The sequence below is a fragment of the Amblyomma mixtum genome, chromosome 10 (assembly GCF_055824585.1).
Source record: "Amblyomma mixtum isolate Tamu chromosome 10, ASM5582458v1, whole genome shotgun sequence".
Taxonomy (NCBI): domain Eukaryota; kingdom Metazoa; phylum Arthropoda; class Arachnida; order Ixodida; family Ixodidae; genus Amblyomma; species Amblyomma mixtum.
Genome location: NC_143021.1, coordinates 172,425,412 through 172,439,744, shown reverse-complemented (window position 1 = coordinate 172,439,744; position 14,333 = coordinate 172,425,412). Strand labels below are relative to the sequence as shown.

Sequence of the window (14,333 nt, the reverse complement as noted above, 5' to 3'; positions counted from 1 at the left end):
CTTAATCGTACTACGAAGCGGGGCGGAGGCGTAGCAATGTTGATCAAAGAAAACTATTCCTGTGACATTTTATCTGATCACTGCTTAAGTAACGATGACATAGAAATGCTGACAGTTAGGTGTGGCGGTCAAGCTTTTTGCGTTGTTTATCGTCCCCCACATGGCAATACAGCCAATTTTTTTGGCAGCTTCGAACACGAGTTATCTTTTCTTTCTGAAAACTTCTTGTCGTGCATCGGCGGCGATTTCAACATAGATATGAGCACAAGCAGTTCAGTGCAAGAGCGCATGTTAGTCACCATACAAACAGCTGGCTTCCAAAATGAAATCCGCGGACCTACACGTGTTACCTCACATTCTTCTTCTTCTTTGGATTTACTAATCACCAATCGCGAGGATGCGTCATTTGCCGGTCGTATTGCGATAGACATTAGCGACCATCTTCCTATCTTCGTCCGTCTTCAAAAAGAACCTTCCGCAAAGACAGCCTTGAAAGTCCGTCGACAGCTACTTTCCCAAAGCCGCCTTGACCATTTCAGGAACAGTATTTCACTTGTGAACTGGAATCCTGTTTTCCAGCACACAACACCCGATGAATCATACAGTGAGCTCCTTCGGCTCTTTCTCCCAATTTATAATGAGTGTTTCCCTATCGTTGAGATAAAACCTTAAAAAAAAGCACGAAAGCCATGGATGACTACTCGCTTGGTACGACTGGTAAAAAAGAAACACAAGCTCTTCGCGACTTTCATAAAAAGTAGAGCCCCCGCAGTGTTAGCCACTTATAAGTCGCTAAGGAACCGCTTAAACTGCGAAATTAAATCATCTAGGACTGCCTACTATAATAACTTGTTTAATGCGCATCTCTCAGACCGCCCGAAAGAAAAGTGGAGACGCCTAAATATTCTGCTAAATCGAAATAACGAACATCAGGACCTCGCGAGCATAGTTATGCATGGCAAGGAAATCGCTGGGCCGTCCCTTGCAAATGCCTTCAACCAATATTTCACTGAAGTTGGATGCAGTCAGTACAATCCAGGTATGTCTAGATTTTTGGGCAACAGGCTAAACGAATCGATGTTTCTTGAACCAACCGACGAAGCTGAGGTTTACTCGGTGTGCAAAAGTTTAAATAACACGACAAGTCTTGACCCAAGTAATATTCAAAGTTTACCTGTAAAATACGTACTACCTTTGATCGTGCCATGCCGTACACATGTTTACAATACCGCGCTTCGCACAGGACGTTTTCCCGCTGCCATGCATGTGGCCAAAGTTGTGGTTATTTATAAAAAAGGTGATAAAAACGTTCTAGGAAATTACAGGCCAATATCTGTACTACCTTTTTTCTCCAAGGGGCTAGAGCGAATCGTTACTACAATTTCCTACAGAAGCACTGTGTAATAGCCAACTGTCAGTATGGATTCACAAAGCATAGATCAACTGAGCATGCTCTGCTTGATCAAAAAGAATACATATTAAATAACTTCGAAGCTCAACACCTCACCTTAGGCGTCTTTGTAGACTTTAGCAAAGCATTCGATACACTGAATCACGAAACTCTGTTTAAAAAACTCGACCACTACGGTATACGTGGCCACGCCCTCTGTCTCATTCAATCGTATTTCAGTGCTCGTCGCCAGTATGTTGCTTTAAATCACTACTCTTCGGACTTGTTAGCAATAACAAACGGCGTGCCCCAGGGCAGCCTTCTGGGGCCGCTCCTATTCAACATATATATTAATGACGTATGCAACATCAGTAACTTAGTTAAATACATCATATATGCTGACGACACTAGTCTATTTTTGTCCTCACCTGACATCAAAGAACTAACTAGCACCGCAAATGCAGTTTTGTCATCATTATCTGACTGGTCATCTTTGAACTCATTAAAAATAAACAAACTAATAACTAAAGCTTTATTGTTCCATCGGAAGGGGCAGCATATAGGCAGTGTGCCACCACTCTGTTTCGACAACGCCCCCATTGAGTACGTGGAAACCTTCACATTACTCGGAGTGGTATTTACTGCTACTATGTCGTGGGACGCTCATGTAAGCAAAGTGTGCCTATCCCTTTCCAGATATATTGGGATAATTTCGCGGAATAAACATATTTTACCCGCCAAAACTAAGCTGAATCTGTACTATACGTTCTTTTATTATTATGTATCGTATTGCTTCCTTGTATGGGGACAAACCACAGCATCTAGCATCCAGAAGCTTCTAGTACTGCACAAAAGAATACTTCGCGTAATTGCTAATGTACCGTATGATGCTCCGACACGTCCTATCTACCAGCAATACAGAATGGTACCCGTAACAAGAATGTTCGATTACAGGTTTGCATCCTTCTATAAAAAAATAATACCCGAAGACGACACATTTCTTTCTAGCATTGTGACACTTACACCACATCGGACACCGTATATGACACGACAGCGTATCATCTATTCATTACCACGATGCAGAACAAACTATGGCTTTTCCACACTAAAATACATTCTTCCCAAATACTTGAACACGCCCTTTTACGACATGTTGCTCAGCATGTCTGTCTCGGCTATTCGAAATGTGTTTGCAAACTAGGTCCCACAGTATGCGTACCCATGTATAGAATTCTATTGCATTGAACCGTAAGTGTTGTGTAAAAATTTTATTCTGTTGTGCGGAAATACTACTTGTCCATGAAAAATGAAAACAAAGTTTCCTTTCATGCATGTATTTAAAAAAAAAGTTTCTTTTTATGCACGTATTTAAAAAAAATGTTTCCTTTTATGCATATATTTACATGCCTTGTCTTTCCGTGTACCTTGCGTTGTTACCAGTGTATGAAGTAACCATCATAGTCGCTACCAAACTGCCTCTTTGTAGGGGTGGCGAGGCTTGTCAAGCGGTCGTAATGACTGCTTTTTTCTTGCTGCCCTCAGTTTTTGTAAAAAAAAGCTGAAATAAAGTGATTGATTGATTGATGAGTGGATGACACGACAGATGTTCGCGCAGCCGGGCAACAAACTCCAGGAATGTGTCGGGCTTCTGACGAGACATCCGTGTGTGTGTAGCGTCATTCTCATTTCTTTTGCATGCATGCTGCGAATCCGAAATTTTTATTCGGCATTTCGCGTTGCTTTTTTCATCATACTGTTTTCAGTTTTTGCACACGCCTCAAGTTGAGAAAACAAATTCTAGCATGCTAGTACGTTGGTCGATTTCTTTGTTTTTGGTGTTGATGAATGTGAAAGGCAGCATAGGTGAAATCAGCTGGAAGGCGTCGTTTCCTTAAGTGTGGAAAAAAAAATGCGTGAAACTCTAAAAGAATACTATACCCTGGCTTAAGCATTATTAGTGAAGCACACAAAAGTGATTTTGCTATTCAAGGTAAAATTTTCATAACAGTGTTACATCATCAGTTACACAGCAGTCCGTGGAAATGACCGTAGGAGGGTGAAAAAAATCATCTCTCTTAGGGCGCGCGAAAGACAAACATGTATGACTCTTGTACATTTTATTTACAGGTGTGGTGTTCCTGCTGGTGAAGGTTCCAGCTCACACGAAGTCTGTGCGGGATCCATCCATGACCCGTTTGTGTGCAATCTTTCTTCATGTGCTGCCCGCATGGAAATCGTCAAACTGGTGAGCACGCGCTTAGTGTGCGTGTAGTGGCAAGCATTAAGGAATAAGATGTTTGCCTTTAGTAAGATTGCGTACAGCTAATGATATCTGATTGCATTTATATATAGTTTATTCAGCAAGCAAGAACAGTGTAAATAGAACCACGTATGAAAATAATGTAAATTAATCATGTCTGTACTTTTCAGGTGACAGCGGAGATAGGTGTGCGTGACACGCAGTGTTGTTCTGTGGTTTTGAATTTCTCTCAGTGACCACAATGTCAAGGTAGCCCCATTTCGATTGGTGCAAAATGCGAAAGCATGCATATACTAAAAAACTCAAGGTAGTCATAAACAGTTAAACTTGTGCCCTTCCTTGCAGTGCATTCTGTAGCGGTTTTCTTGAGTATAAAAAGACTGTAGTAATTATTTCTGTGCATCAGTTTGGGAAATCTGCCATCAAATACCTTTAGCTATACAGAAACTGTTTTGATACTAATGATTGGTTTTGCAGTGAGCGTATTTTACATTTGTATGTAAAACTAGACTATTTTTTAACGCAATGTGTAGCTCGTTGGGAGATTTCAGTGCACAGCATTGATTAGTGTGCAGGTGATGGTGTGCATCTTATGCAGATGTGGCAGACCACCCTCACCATGGGGTCTCATGTGCTCTGGAGCCGGGATGCCAGATTCATGATTTGGTCACCTCCCAGCTGGTCTGGTTACCCAGCTGAGTGGCCATACCGGGCTCCTGAGGTGTCTGCAAAGGCCATGGTGCAGCATGATCAAGAGTTCTCTGCGAAGGTCACCACAGCTTACATTGTGCAACCCAACATATTCATCCACACTCAGCTGCAGGACCATGACACCACTGGCAAGTGGTGGTAATAGCAGGAGCACCAACATCTACAACAAGGAGGAGGACACAGCACCATTTGGATTCTGCCTGACAGACCGGAAGTGCATGATCAGCAGCTGCGTGCGGGAATTGCACTCACTGCCACGGTTTTGACGTGTAGCTATGCCACAAGTAATCAGTGTACATTTGCTCTGCTTCAAGTTTGATGGCATACTGCTAGGAAGCCGGTGAAGTCTCCATCATTTTGGTGTTCTTCACTAAACTGGACCATATTGGTGGTATGCATGACAGTAGAATTCAGTTTTGTCTGGTGCTGCAGTTTTTTGTGAGTCAGGAAGTGTCCCAAGTGTTTTCAACCTACCGTCTGCCAACTTGCTGAGTGCGTGCTTCAACACATGCTTTGGTGATTGTGAAGAAGTGCTTTCCTTCATGTGGTGCCTCCCTATGTATTCTGCTTGTACACAACGCACATTTTATTTGGTGCTTAAGTTCAGTGAAAGACAGGAAGCCAAAAAAATGTTTTCCTTCTAGCACCAGTGTGTTCACTGCACATGCGTTCACCAGTGCTTTTCTGTTTGCTTTGGTGTTTGTTGAGAGCTAGCAGTCCACAACATCCTCAACATACAGCATGATCGCTGTGTCTCTAGTCATTTACAACATCTGTTCTTCAGGGTGCAACATGCCTTGTGTGGTACTGTTTGTGTGATAAGATCGCAACATGCTTTGTCTCATGTGATCTGGTTGCCTCTGTGTGCTTGCTTTCGACTGCCTCTTTCACATGCTGCTTGTAGTTATACAGCAGTGAACTATTTTTCCTGAAGGAAAAGTCACGTAATTGTTTCATGGTCATTTTCACAGGTGAAAATGCAAGGCCTGGCCAGAGTCTTCACGCGTCTACCCATTCCCATCTTCTAGCTCAAATTTGTACCCGTGACGAAAACCTAGAAATTGTACATTAATTCAGTTGAAGGTAAATGGAGGCATAAATTATGCCTCCTATTAAAGCCCTTTAATAATAGGGCTTTAAAACAGGGCTTCTGCCATACGACTCTTCGCACTCCAAATTAGTAAAAAGTGGTATTGCTTCACTGTGTCTTGAGTCCGCGCTTAGGAAGTCATGCGTTCACAAGATGCGGCCGAGTTTTGACAACCAATTGGCTGGGCTGGATTCAGCCGGATTCCCTGGTTCGCTCGTGACAGGGGTCGCCGAAATCCTCTTACAGAAGTTGAAGATGAGGGCAGTGAGAGCTGGGGCAGAGGTCCCTTGTGAAGAGGTGAGACCAGTGGCGGTGCCGTACGTGCACAAGTTGGCCCACAACCTGATGAAGGTTGCGAACAGGCATAGTGTCCCGCTCGTCATTTCAGCCCCCCTGAAGCTCGGAAGAATTTGCCCTCGAATCGAGAAAAGAAAAGAAAAAAGAATATGCTTCGCAGGCATCGAATTGTGGCGTCCGCTGATGGTGCATGAACGGGAACCACCTCTACCCATTTACAGTAGGCATCGACTACGACGAAAAAGTAGTGTCCTTGAAATGGACCACCAAAGTCGACATGCAGTCTAGACCATGGTTTCTTCGGAAACGGCCACGGATTAGACTGTGCTTTCCTTCCCATTCTCTGGTGTTCTTGGCCTTTGAATGTGCCTAGTCCCTCTGAAAATACGTCCTTGTAGCAAGTCAGCAGCTCGTCAATGCTCGTAATTGAGTCAACGGATCGGACGTCATTGAGGTTCAGCTGCAGCGCACTGATCCAGTTTCGTCCGAGAAGAGTTGGACACTGGTCCGGAGCTACAAACAAAGGCAGTGTTGCCTGTCTTCGCCCGAATTGGACCGGAACGGTAACCTTGCCCTTAACGGGTGTCAGTCTTCCGCAATAACTCTTCAGAATCACGTCTGATGGATCTACTGAGAGCTCAGGAAACCGCTGTTGGAATGCGGTCTCCCCCATTACGGAGACACTGGCCCCCGTGTCCAGCTCCATTCTAAGAGGTCTCCCTGCGACTTGTAAAACTGCGACAAACGGAGGAATTGTTTGGTCGCTTTTCATCTGCCACGTCTCGTAGACCTGTGACTGAATTTCAGGAAGATTTCCACTCTCTGCAAGGCTGTGAACTGGCTGCTTTTGTTGCCTCTGCGTATTGTACTTAACTAGAACAGAAAACTGGGCAAGTTGGAACGGATTCATCTTAATACAGCGCGATACACAGGACGAGAGAAAGAAACAAGAGACGACACGAGCGCAATCTAACAACTGAGTTTTATTTCTAGAAGGGTTACTTATATACGCACCAAACACAACGATAAAACACAGACACATCGCGATAGCCCTCACAAACCCGTACGCGCATGTAGCGGACTGCAAAAACCGCCTCATACCAACAACGCCATTCAGCATCTTAGCACATGACAAGACCCTGCAATCAACCTGTCGCCACACATTCCCCCAGAGCTCGAAACTCTTTATCTACCAGATTAATGGAAGGCGAGGCGACACATGTTCCAGTCTCCTGGCTTATCAAAAACGCCTCAACTAACTCCCTGCAGGTCCTATCTGGGTGACAGAACAAGATGTTAGTCCTGTCCAAATGGGGGAAGCAGTCTTTACATTTTCGGCAGTGCAAAGCCAGGTTCGAGGACACTGCCCCTTTTACTGATCTGCGGTGCTCAAACAGCCGCTCATTAATACAGCGGCCTGTCTGGCCGATGTACGTCTTGCCGCAGGAGAGCGGTATCGAATAAACGACTCCAGTCTTGCACACGACCAGTGGTTTCTTGTGGGAAACTGTGCATTCATTCCTTGCTTGGTCGTCACGGCACTCGATCTTCCTCCTTACCGCGCTGCACACTCTGCTCATCTTATCCTTCGCTGTAAAAACCACTTTCACCCCAAATCTCGAGCCTACCTTCTTCAAACGGTGAGACATGTCATGGTCTGGTGTGTGCATTGGGTCTCGGGTCGCCCCGGTGTTGAGTGACATTTTCCTCAGCAGGATGGACATGAGACTGGATGAAGATCTTGAGGACGTTGCTGTGAAAGTGTTTCGTTATGTTGATGATTTTTTAGTGTTTCTGAAGCAAGGGTCCCCCAGGAGTGTTACCGATGTCATTAAGATTTTCAAAGAGCGGAGCCAGGGTCTGTGTTTTACGTTTGAATTACCAGACTCGGGCTCGATTCAGTTCCTTGACCTGAAAGTCGATTTCCGTGACACAGGAACGTGTTGGGAATATAACCCAAGAACAGCTAAGCCGCTCCTCAGTTTCAATTCAGAGCACTCTAGGTTGGTCAAGGCGGGAATAGCGACGGCATGTCTCACGGCTTCTTTGCGAAAATCGTGCTCCCATAGGGTTCAGACTAGCTTCCAGGGGCAGGTTCAGAGACTGAGGGACGCTGGTTATCCGGATATGGCTCTGGCTCAAATATCCGAGAGGATATTGACTAGGGGCGTTTGTCCAGCAAAAGAAAAAGAAAAAGACGGCATGCTTACAAGAACCGTGGCGATTCCGTACGTTCATGGCATGTCTCACCGTTTGAAGAAGGTAGGCTCGAGATTTGGGGTGAAAGTGGTTTTTACAGCGAAGGATAAGATGAGCAGAGTGTGCAGCGCGGTAAGGAGGAAGATCGAGTGCCGTGACGACCAAGCAAGGAATGAATGCACAGTTTGCCACAAGAAACCACTGGTCGTGTGCAAGACTGGAGTCGTTTATTCGATACCGCTCTCCTGCGGCAAGACGTACATCGGCCAGACAGGCCGCTGTATTAATGAGCGGCTGTTTGAGCACCGCAGATCAGTAAAAGGGGCAGTGTCCTCGAACCTGGCTTTGCACTGCCGAAAATGTAAAGACTGCTTCCCCCATTTGGACAGGACTAACATCTTGTTCTGTCACCCAGATAGGACCTGCAGGGAGTTAGTTGAGGCGTTTTTGATAAGCCAGGAGACTGGAACATGTGTCGCCTCGCCTTCCATTAATCTGGTAGATAAAGAGTTTCGAGCTCTGGGGGAATGTGTGGCGACAGGTTGATTGCAGGGTCTTGTCATGTGCTAAGATGCTGAATGGCGTTGTTGGTATGAGGCGGTTTTTGCAGTCCGCTACATGCGCGTACGGGTTTGTGAGGGCTATCGCGATGTGTCTGTGTTTTATCGTTGTGTTTGGTGCGTATATAAGTAACCCTTCTAGAAATAAAACTCAGTTGTTAGATTGCGCTCGTGTCGTCTCTTGTTTCTTTCTCTCGTCCTGTGTATCGCGCTGTATTAAGATGTATTGTACTTTTTTGACACGTTCTTTTGCTTCGTGTCGGTAGCCCTTGAGCGGCATACTCTGGCCAGATGCCCGATTTTGCTGCATGCGTTGCACCGGGATTTTGCGTGCTGGCACACTGTTGCGTAGTGCGGCTCTCCACAGCGATAACAACTTATCGTCTGTTTCATTTGCGCTCGCATCGCACTGTGAACTGGCTGCGCTTCGGCCGTACCCTGGGCTTGCATCAACATGCTTGAGTCTTTTCTCGCCGTCTCGATTGCAACTAGGACCTTGACTGCAGACTGGAACGTCAGGTTTGGCTCTTCAAGCATGCGCCGTTGCATTGGCGCGTCATTAATGCCGCAAACGAGTCTGTCCCGCAGCATGTCAGAAAGGAAGGTGCCGTACTCACAGTTTGCTGAAAGCTTTTTCAGTGATGCGATGTAGTCGCTGACCGATTCATCCGGTTGGCGAGAGCGACTGTTGAATCTGAAGCGACAGACCACCACGGAAGGCCTAGGAATGTAGTGGCCCGACAGCACGGTGAATATCTCGTCGATGGAGACTTGATCTGGAGTCTTAGGCGTCAGCAGGCTCCGTAGTAAGGAGCAGGTGCTGGACCCGCAGCATGTCAGGAACACGGACCTTTTCTTCTCCTCTGGAACACTGTTGGCGTCGAAGAAGAGCTTGACTCGCTCCAAGTACTCTGTCCAGGCTCCTCCTTCCCCGTGGAATGGCTCCAATGCTCCGTAGGTCGGCATGGTTGCAGATGATGCGATGCCGGAAAACTTTTACCTCGTCGCCAGAATTGTTATAGTATTGTAAAGGGGCGAGCATGGAAGCGAATGCCGAAACGGGTCACCGACGTGCCCTGAGGAGGGCGCGGGAAGGGGCGCCCGTAAACCGACAGTACACGTTGCTGGCGGGAGACAAACTGGCTCCTCTCCTTGAAAAGCGAGGGAGCGTTTATTTCTCTTTCCCTTCTTCCTCGTGCAGCTGGGTGCCGCGGAGACGGCGCCTGCGGTGTACTTCGCATCCGCTTACTTGGGGAATCGTCACAGTTTGTCTAACGCCCCGAGCACGTTCATGCGACTGATGGACATCGTGCTGGGCGATGCAAGGTTCAACTACGCCATGGCGTACCTCGACGACGTTGTGATATTCTCACAGTCGTTCGAGGAGCACCTCATTCACCTGAATTCCGTTCTCGATAGAATGAGACGTGCCGGTCTAACCATCAATCCAAAGAAAGTGCAGTTGGCATCGAAGAGAGTGAACCTCTTGGGCTTTGTCGTGGATGATGGCACACTGAGACCGAATGATGACAAACTGCAGGCAATTCTGAACTACCCCTGTCCCATGGATGTGAAAAGCTTGCAGAGGTTTTTGGGGATGGTTGCGTTCTACAGGCAATTCATCCCGCGCTGTTCGGAGCTTGCAAGGCCGCTGAACTTGCTTTTGCGTAAAGGCTCGAAGTGGGTCTGGGGCAAGGAACAGAGTGACGCATTTGTTGCCTTGGCTCGCGCGATAACGAATACCGCTAGTCTGCACCTCCCCGACCTGAACAAGCAGTTTGTCTTGCAGACAAACGCTAGTGACTACGGTGTTGGAGCTGTTTTGTTGCAGGAACACGAGGGCAAACTGCGCCCTGTCGCGTTCGCTAGTCGCACGCTCACATCGGCGGAGCGGAATTACTCCGTGACCGAAAAGGAATGCCTGGCGATCATGTTCGCATTGTCGAAGTTCGACATGTACCTAGACGGAGCGGTCTTCACCGTGCAGACAGATCATCAGGCATTGTCTTGGTTAAAGAGGCTCAAGAACCCCGCAGGCAGAGTCGCGAGATGGGCGCTGACGTTGCAACGTTACGCGTACGCCATCGAGTACCGCCGGGGCAGCTTGAACAAGATGGCCGATGCTTTATCGCGCGCACCGTGGAAGGCTGGCGGAAGCGCTTCAGATGCGCAGGCCAGCTTTGTAGAAAGCGGCGTCACCGCTGTTAGAGAGGACGAGAGGGCGGACGAGAGTGTCGCGCCCGGTTTGGAGAAAGAGGAGACGGACAAAGGTCCCGCCCGGTGCTGTGAGGGAAGGGAAACACAGCAGCTCGTGGCGGCGACCGCTCGCCTGCCTAGGAGCGAGGCAGAAAGAAATCTGAGAAATCTGTCTTGGGGAGTAGCGGTCAGTAGAGAAGAGCTGATCGAGGCCCAGAAAGCAGCCGGTCTTTGCCAACCGGTGCTGAAGGAGCTTGCGAGCAGCGCAGCTTGCACCGGGAACGCTGAGGGCAAGTACGACGCGTATCTGCTGGGCGATGATGGCTTGCTGCTCCGCTATATTCCCCAACTTGACGAGGAAGAGGCGATAGCATCCCCTTTCCGAGTCGTGGTCCCGAGAAGGTTGCGGAAACGGTTCCTGCAGTACATCCATGACTCAGCGCTGGCAGGCCATGGCAGCGGCAGTAAGACTTACGACAAGTTATGCCGTGTCGCGACCTGGCCAGGCATGAGAAAGGATGTGCTGGGATACGCCCGTTCCTCCCCGGTATGCCAGGTGGTCAAGCCTCGGGCGGGCAAGCCCGCTGTCATGATGAAGGCAGTAGTTAGCAACTACCCGTGGCAAGTGGTCGCGTGCGATATCATGGGGCCCCTCCCTCGGTCCGCGCGCGGAAAACCAATTCATCCTGGTAACAACGGACCACTATTCCAAGTGGGTTGAGGTTTTCCCCCTTAGGAAGCTTGTGTCGGAACGAATTCGGGAAAAATTGTTGGAGACTTTCACTCGTTTCGGTTTCCCTTCCGACCTGCTTACAGACAGTGCTTCTTATTTCACAAGCAAAGTCTTTGTAGGCTCTTGTCGGGCGCTTCAAATGCGCCACAGGAGAACGAGTCCCTACCACTCTCAGAGCAACATAACCGAGCGGGTGAATCGAAATCTGAAGAGCATGCTGGTCGCGACGACCGAGCAGCAAAGAGATTGGGACGCGCGGCTGTCGGAACTGGCGTTCGCTACAAGGACAACCGTGAACAGGTCAGTGGGTATTACACCAGCTTACCTGAATTTTGGGAGAGAGATCGCTTTTCCGCTAGAGAATGCCCTACTCGACGCGGCGGGGCCCGCGCCCCCTCCGCTTTCGCAGTACGCGGCAAGGCTCCGGGAGCGCCTGGAGGCAGTGCAGCGCGCAGCCCGCGAAAACCTCGATGTCACGCGCATGGAGCAGGCGGATCAGTAGAACAAAGGTCGCCGTCACGTCGTTTTCAACACGGGCGACCTAGTACTCAAGAGAACGCACCCACTTAGTAACGCAGCGCGCGGTTTCGCCGCGTCGCTAGCGCACAAGTGGGCTGGTCCGTACGAAGTTACGGCACGGACTACGCCGCTCACCTACCAGCTGCGGTTGTTGACAAACGGCGAAACCGCCGGTCCGGTGCATGTCGCTGATTTGAAGGCTTTCCACCTTCGCAAGGACGGTGGCTGCGAAGCGGTAGAAAATCAGCGCGATGCGGCGATCTCACCCCCGGGAGGACGAGCAGGTAGCGGTGCGGTTCGCAACCGACGCTACGACCTGAGGGCCAGGTAGCACCCGTGGCTCGGACTCCAGAAGGCAAGGCAGACCACCGTCGAACGGTGGCCGCCATCGCGGCGCGCCACCCGGCTGGCGGCAGGAGCCGCGCGAGGGGCGCAGATTCCACGGCCGCGGTGGCCCCCACCGCCAGTCTAACAGCGCGCCTAACCACTGGAGAGCCCCTCCCAATGGTGCAGGCCGTTGCAAGAGGGCTAATAGTGACCAACCAGCCCAGGGCCCTCCTCAGCACCCAGCCAGCGCTTCGGCCGCCGAGCAGCCGCAACCCAGGCGGCCCAGGAGCCATCGGCCACACGTACGTGTGCAACGACGAGGAGCGGGCCGGCCTGTGCTCGCTCTGCAGCACCTTCCCCTGCTGCGCCACTGCAGAGGGTCAGCCCGGAGGAGGCGGCCCTCCGCATCCTCCAGTCCAGCCGCCCAGACCTGCTGTCCCCGGCGGCCGGGGAGCATTGCAGGTCGCTGCCGGCAGGGCCCCCAGTGGAGCCAGGCGCCTCGCTCCCCCAGGCGGCTCATGAGGAGCCCATCCAGCTAGCGGTGAGCGGCCCCCCGGCGAGCTCCCCTCGTTTGAGGGGGGGGGGGGGGGGGGGAGGAGATGTAGGGTCCGCTCGCGGGCAGCTCAAATCCCGCGCCGCTTACCGCGGGTAGCCTCGGACCCTTCTTCCCGAGTGGTGGGGCGGGGGGAGCGAGGCTAGGCGAGGAAGCCTTCTTAAGGCGCGACCGCGAAGGCTGGCTCTCTTTTGGACCAGCTTTTGGACACCTGCCCTGCGAGAAGACCACCTGACCCCGCTGCCCCAACGACGCCCGACCCCATGCAATGTGAGAATAAACCCTTTTGTACAAAGACCTGCTCGAGTCACTGCCTGTGCGTCCCCGCGCAGAGGAATCGCCCACAATCGATGCAAAACGTCTACCCAAGGCATAGAGTTTCAATCACTACTCGAGTGCAATGGTTTTTATAATGTCATTTCAGTACCAACACGAGTCACTTCATCATCGGCATCATTACTTGACTTGTTCATTACAAACTCATCTGATAAGATTGCAAAGTCAGGAGCTCTAACCTGCGACATTAGCGACCACCTCCCCATATTTATGTTCTTACGGCGCAGAGTCTACGTGTAAACAGAAACAGATGAGCATGTATCGTTCTACATCACCTGAAGCATTAGAATCTTTCTAGAAAATGATTAGACAGACTGACTGGACTGACATTTTTCACATTTTAGATACTAACACAGCATATTAAACATTTTTACCGAGATTCCAAGCAATATATGATGGTTGCTTCCCTCTTAAACCTTATTGTCAGCATACAAAGGCTCGGAACCCATGGATTACGCGAGAGTTGATGAGAAAAATTAACCCGAAGAACAAACTTTATCAGCGCTTCATAGAAACACAAGATCCGGTAAAGTGGCTGGAATATAAAACTTTTTGTAATAAACTAAACAGCGAAGAAGAGAAATCAAAAACGGACTACTACCACCGTATTTTCGACGCAGACTGTCTGCGGAAAAGTGACAAAGTATGGAAGAAATTAAACAAACTATTAAACCCAACGAGCACCCCGCGCATTGAGAGCCTTTTCATAAATGATAAAGAGATATATGGAACAGAACTTTCCGACTGTTTTAACAATTTTTTTGCCGAAATAGGTTGAGAGCACAAATGTGCTCTCAACCGGGGTTATTAATTATGCTATTAGTGACCACCTGCCTGTCTACATCGTATGTAATAGTGTGCGTGTATTAAAATCAAGCTGTAAACAAACAAATGTAAAAATGCAGCAGATCACATCAACGACGTTAGAAACATTTCGACGCAAAATAATGAACGTCAACTGGGAATCAGTTTTTGCTGCATTGACTGCTGACATAGCGTTTAGTTGTTTTCTGAAGATATTCGCTTGTATATATCGTATCAGTTTTCCGTACAAACATGTAAAGAAACCAAAAGGAGCTCGTAAACCGTGGATTACCTCGAATATTCTTCGAATGATTGCCAGGAAAAATTCCCTCTATCAGAAATTCTTACAAAGTCGCAG

The 14,333-nt window shown here is 48.9% G+C and overlaps 1 protein-coding gene and 1 long non-coding RNA gene across 2 annotated transcripts; one reads left to right on the top strand and one right to left on the bottom strand.

The window, feature by feature from the left end:
- The first annotated feature begins 3,569 nt into the window (after positions 1–3,569).
- Positions 3,570–5,004, top strand: LOC149327745 (uncharacterized). Its single transcript, XR_016286022.1, has 2 exons — positions 3,570–3,635; positions 4,249–5,004. It is a non-coding gene; the product is annotated as an uncharacterized LOC149327745 (long non-coding RNA).
- A 1,416-nt stretch (positions 5,005–6,420) lies between these two features.
- LOC149327744 (uncharacterized) lies at positions 6,421–9,473 on the bottom strand. The gene is made up of 2 exons (XM_089564960.1): positions 8,982–9,473; positions 6,421–6,483 (listed from the first exon to the last, which is right to left on the bottom strand). Exons 1-2 carry the CDS (start codon positions 9,471–9,473, stop codon positions 6,421–6,423), a joined length of 555 nt encoding a protein of 184 aa, XP_089421086.1.
- Between the last annotated feature and the right edge of the window lie 4,860 nt (positions 9,474–14,333).